General features: G+C 38.6%; 1 protein-coding gene across 1 annotated transcript in view; it reads right to left on the reverse strand.

Annotated features, from left to right (window-relative positions):
* The window catches only part of spock1 (SPARC (osteonectin), cwcv and kazal like domains proteoglycan 1), a 192,364-nt gene extending 186,952 nt beyond the window's left edge, over positions 1-5,412 (reverse strand). Inside the window, exons 1-2 of the mRNA XM_051860120.1 lie at positions 5,233-5,412; positions 4,671-4,820 (exon numbers count right to left, since the gene is read on the reverse strand). Of these exons, the coding sequence (XP_051716080.1) occupies positions 4,671-4,820 (150 nt within the window). The 5' untranslated portion in view covers positions 5,233-5,412. The remainder of the gene's footprint in view (positions 1-4,670; positions 4,821-5,232) is intronic.
* Positions 5,413-6,000: the final 588 nt, after the last annotated feature.

Here is a 6,000-nt window from a genome sequence, read left to right on the forward strand (position 1 = left end):
AAACAATGCAGAATAAAACCTGCTGCAGCCAGAGCATTGCATTAGACAGGCCTGCACAGATTTCACGACGACCTTTAAAAACGACCACTAATTTCAGGCTTCAGACCGTTACAGGAACAGAAAGCCTTTCAAAATGTGTGTGTCTGTGTGTGTATAAAAATGCCTGTCTGTGCTAGATCTTCAGGAAACCCTCAGTTTAAAGCTTTTAAACCGTGGGCTCAACGCTACCTGTCATCTCTCACCCTGACAGACTGATGGAGCTTGTGGAGTTATTACACAAATTCACACCACACACACTCACACGTACACCACTATAGAGCAAAATAGGACTAAGCGTTATGACGTATCTAACGCACAATGATAAAGTGTGTGTCAGACATTTTTGCTATACCATTTAAACTGCAAACATATTTGAGAAGGACTGCTTTACGATATTTATACATGAGAGGATACAAAATTCAACATATGCGTTAGGGCTGTGTGCTCAGAATTGAATCGACAATGCTTTTTAAAAATCCAATTCAGTTCCTGAATTTTAATTAAGTTTAAGTTGAGGTAGCAAACAGAATGGAGAACTGCAATTCAAACTTTTAGTTTAAAGCTGCAGTCCATAACTTTTTTTGGTTAAAAATGATCCAAAATCAATTTTTGAGCAAGAACATAACCAGCCAGTGTTCAAAACTATCTCCTTACCTTAGCCCAATTCACAACGGTAAGCCTGTAATAATGTTTTCTAATTTGGGTGGTACTGGTGGGTTTCTGTGGGAAATTCGAGCATGCAGCCATTTGTCTTTGTGTTTTTACGTCACGTCTGTTTACATAAAGAAGGAGTCCCAGCTAATAGGCTAAATCACATGTGAGGAAGCTGCTGGTAGCAGATCATTTATAGCCTTTTCTCACAGCAGCTGCAATAATTAAATTTATCATTTTGATGGCGGATTGTAATTCAGAAAGGTCCAAATGACAATCATCAGTGACAACTGCAGATTCACCCGTAGTCAAAAGCAAAAGACTTCGGACTGCGGAGTGGCTACAGAAATTGAAATCTACAGGTAACGCTAATACACACTAAATACACATAGTCACGCAATGCCGATGTTGTTAACACTAACAATTTGAGAACAAAGTAGCCTATAACAATAATAATTTGCACGGTTTGACATGATCCGAGCTAAGCGATCGTTAGATTTAATCACCATTGGCAGCGCGATTTATTGTAATGCTTTTTTTCTCAGTTGGTCAGAACAAAAGTGGCAGACATAGGGCTCGGTGATACAGCTAAAAAAATTATCACGATATAATGTTTCTTATTGATCGGTATCGATAATTATTGAAAAATTTTACTAGAAAAAAATGTTTGAATTAACCAATGCATTTTTAAATTAAGGTAAACAACAAATAATTTTTAAAACAAAGGACAATAAAATGTAAACAAATCTTTCTTATGTTTTATATTAAGATTAAATAAATAAGTGTTAAAGAAACTTAGAGCTGCACAATTCTGGATAAATTGAGAAACTTTTTTGTTTGTTTCAAACCGAGATCACAATTCTGAATGTCAACTAAATGAAATAACATGTAATTTACTAGAGGTTCTAACAAAATATTAATTGCTGCAGTAAAATTTTAAATATATTTGAATTAATTATTTTAAAAAAATCTGTTTGGATGTATGATTCAATGACACGCCCATAAATACTCTTGTTTCACTACTGGATGAATCAGTTTATTTGAAAGAATCTGTTGAATGAAGATTCAACGTCAAATAATTTTTTAACACTCACTTGTCGCCACCTGGTGGTGAAACAATGTTATCGATAAATGCATCATTTTCAGCGCGCTCAAGTTTCTTTCAAAAGCCGATTTGCTCCATTTTGATCGATAACATACACATTAGTGTTTTATCTGAACTATACATTTTTATATCGGTACTTCTGTGATAAATTGAATATTTGTAGCACAAAAATAAAGATATTGTGTGATTGAAAACACTGTTTGTGCAGCTGTTAATACCGACATGACAACTGCTCTCTCAAGACGAACTTAAGACGTAAGGAAACCATGAAACTGCCACACTGACAAGCTGATATGTCCTTTTTTATTCACAATCTCCTCGTCACTGGCAGGTACAGCACTCATTTTTATGTGTTTGTGTGTTCTGATTTCACATGGCGATTACGCAACTGAACTTCACAGCAGCTTGTTTGCGTGTCACTCGTAGCGCGTCAGTTTGTGATCCAGGGACGGAGCGAGCTTGAGAGTTGTTCATGCAACCGAACTTCATGTCTGTTTACATTTTAATGCATTTAAGTGAAACTATATAGAGAGTTATATCGAAAAAAATTTCTATCGTTATCGATTAAGACGTACCGTCGATAAATATTGATACCGTTTTATCGCCCAGGCCTAGGCAGACATGTTACTTACTTGTTCAGATGACATTTTCCAGTAAAAATTCTTACTTTGGTCATACTTCCAAGACGTAGAATCTGTGATTCTGAAGTACAGTATCCACACTGGTGCGGTGACTGACAGCAAACATTAGATTCATCTGCGCTGATGAGCCGTGCCGATGTACAACCCGTGTAAAGATGATAATTCCACAAATACTGCAATTGCAGGTTTCAAACAGAGGTGGCGACAAAGAGGCAAAACTTACAGACTGCAGTTTTAAAATGAACTGAAATGCAAAGAAAATCATATAAGTGTCATTTTGAATTAGAAAAAGAAAGCTTGTCAAAACAAACTTTAAACGATGGCTTTACAAAGCTTTATCTGAAAGTTTTAATAAAAAGTTAAAAAAACCTTAAGGTTTTGTACTTAATTTGCATCCTCATATTTAATCAACTAACTTTCATTTTAAGGATCAGGGTGGAAAATTGTAAAAAAAAAAAAAAAAAAAAAAAAAAAACATTTATAATTCTGATTGTTTTATTTCATGAGAATTTAATCAGAGTTTATACTAGTTTTGCTCTTATGTATTGTGAACCTGGTTTTGCACTGATGCCAGACTTCATTTCATATGAATAGTCTGATCTTTTGCTGCGTGTCCTCCAAATACAAAGAGAAGAAGAGATGAAGTGCCTTTCATTTGTGCAGCATTTCATTTACTGGCTTATCTAAAAATACCATTACCAGATGGTTATTTAATATATAAACCATTTGCACATTGACTTTTCAGAAAAATGACTACATTGTGATCTACACATGCTCATAACAAGATGTAAGTTGTCGGTCATTCCACCCACCCCTAACGATTTTTCCAGTGTTGGCGGTTGTTCAGTTAGAACCATATGAGCATGGAAATGTGTGTGTGTGTGTGTGTGTGTGTGTGTGTGTGTTCGTTTATGTGCTAATGTCCTTGTCACCTTCCCTTTCAAAGCTTCTCTGACTGCATCAGCATTCATAATATCACCTCTCATTAACACAGAAAAATTACTGACACAGAGAAAGAGAGAGGCAGAGATAAAGAATGAGAGGAGAGAGAGAGATGCATAGTGAAAGAGAGAGGGCCTGAGAGGCATGAAGAGACTCTTCATTTCACCTCCTGCAATCACTTCATCCATATAAAGAGCCTCGAACCCCCCGATCTCACTCTCATATAGATCCCACAGCTGAGACTCTCTGAACGCACTTATGGACAGGTGCTTCGTTTCGAGATCTCAATCTCTCCAGTGCGGATTACACAACACATGCACAGGCTGCATCCAAATTGGCATACTTTGACTGCATACTAAAACTGAACATCAGCATCCCAGTACGGCAGTATTGGGACATACTACAACAAGACTGTAAACACATATTTAGGATTTAGTTGAAGTCTAGTTGAAGAATCAGCCATTGAAAACTTGATATCTGATCTGATTCATCTCTTTTTAAAGTGATTATGGCCCTGGTAACAACAGTTTAACAACAGCTAACTACTTTCTTACCAATTGCATTTACTTTACACTTGAAAAGCACTAACAGTTCTCATATTCTTCAACTTTTCTTATCAGACAGTTCCTGTGCTATTATGTATTCAGACATCATTTGACCTACTGCTGGTTGCATATTATATAGTAGATATTACTAAGTGTGCATATTGACCTTCTGTATAAGTCATTTTAAGTAATATTCGGTCCAAAAAGCACAAACATGTTATCTACCAGTTATTTTATCCTATCACTTCAGCATACTGCTTTCAATGTCATCTAATTCTTGATGTACTAGTGTATGTACTAATCTTGCATACTAAATTTAGTAGGGATAGTATACTGGATGAATACTTGTAAATACAGCCACACACACACAAGCCCACACATATCCATTGTTTTGAAAATATGAGGTATATTATAAACACTAGACAACCCCTAAGCCTGAAATAAACCTTTTGGCATTTTATATTTTAATTAATACACTATTTTGCCAATTTATGAAGCTTTTACCTCGTGGAAAAGACAACAAAAGAAGATTCAGTCAGCTTTTGCTATTTTTCAGGGAATTTTTAGAGAATTCCCAAGCAGGTCAACAAAACACAGAGACCTTCCTTTGACTTTTGTTCTAAATTAAGCTAATTAAAATGACTACAGACCTTTGAGGGGACATTTGGTCCCTATATAGAAAACAAAATCTCACACACACACGCAAGTGTCCCAGCAGCAGAAGGAAATATAAGTGGAAAAACTCACGTCGCGGAATTTGTTCCAGTATTTGCTCTTGTCGTACTGGGACACGGTGCTCATCCACTTATCGTTGTCCAGCGGGTTTCCGTCACTGCTGCCGGTAACGGACACCGTCAAAACCACCAGAGACACGAACAGACCGAGACACAACATCATCTGAGAGAGAGAGAGGGCAGATGAAATTAGGCACGGGGCACTTAAGGTAAAGACGTCAAGCCTTTTTGAGTTTGAGAGGACTTTCATTTAAACAAGCCCACATAATAAAACATCAAAAAGCTCACTAATTCTTATCCAATAAACAACTCCAAAGCCTCACAGGCAGGGTGCGGATTATTTCTGGATTATAAATTCGCTGAATATGTCCATCTGATATGATTAATCGTCCCTGAGGAGAAAATCCTGAGGCGACTGACAAGCAAAAATAACGGACTTCAACCGACGAGCTTCCCGCTTTTGGGCAAAACCGCTCGCGCTTCACGCGTTCGTCTCCTTGAGCGCGAGCTTCACTGCCTTCTGGTTTAATTGGCTTCATATTATACCGATATTATTTAGGATTCGTTTCACTCACCTCAAGATGGGGCTGTTCTCGATTCCCGGGGCCAAACTGAACGGGTGATTGGAGACCGGGCGGGCGGCGCGTCCGTGGGACCGTAAAGTATCCGAGACACGGGAGAGTGAGTGAGTTTCCTCAGATCCTCGCAGCTGCTGCACTGAACACGACCGGGAGAAACGGACCCGAGTAATGGAACGGTGAGCGTCTCCGCCCCCTCTCTACCGTGACCCCGCCCACTTTCCCTCTCTCTCTCTCTCTCTCTCTCTCTCTCTCTCCACACTGAGCGACTCGACGCGACGCTACAAATAGTAAATTCTGCCGATGTGATAAAGCGTGACGCAAACTCTTAACGCAGCTGTTATAATTCTCAAAGCTTTCTTCGCTTAAGCTTTGTATTATAACGGAAAGCTTATAGTTTTGTCGCGTCGCGTCGTGTACACACACACACACACACACAAATAGGCTACTTTTCAGTCTGTCTCTCAGAGATGGATGTAGAACAAAGGGAGTGGTGCATTCACTCGGGAATAAACGCGCTCGTTGAGGTGTGCTGGAGGTAATACGCAGGTGTTGACTTTAAGCTGTAAAACATCCTGTGCTGTGCAGAGGGAATCAATACACCGACATGCGCTCACTCCCTGATCACTCCTAACAAATTAAATCCAGCCTCCGTTTTCATTTGAAATCAGGCTGTAATGGCTCTAAACTGCCTGCTGTCCACTGCAGTGATTTCAGCTGCAGGGAGACTGATGGGAATATTGGCTCATGTTTAATTAAATAGAA

This window comes from Ctenopharyngodon idella, chromosome 14 (genome assembly GCF_019924925.1).
Source record: "Ctenopharyngodon idella isolate HZGC_01 chromosome 14, HZGC01, whole genome shotgun sequence".
NCBI classification, from domain to species: Eukaryota; Metazoa; Chordata; class Actinopteri; order Cypriniformes; family Xenocyprididae; genus Ctenopharyngodon; species Ctenopharyngodon idella.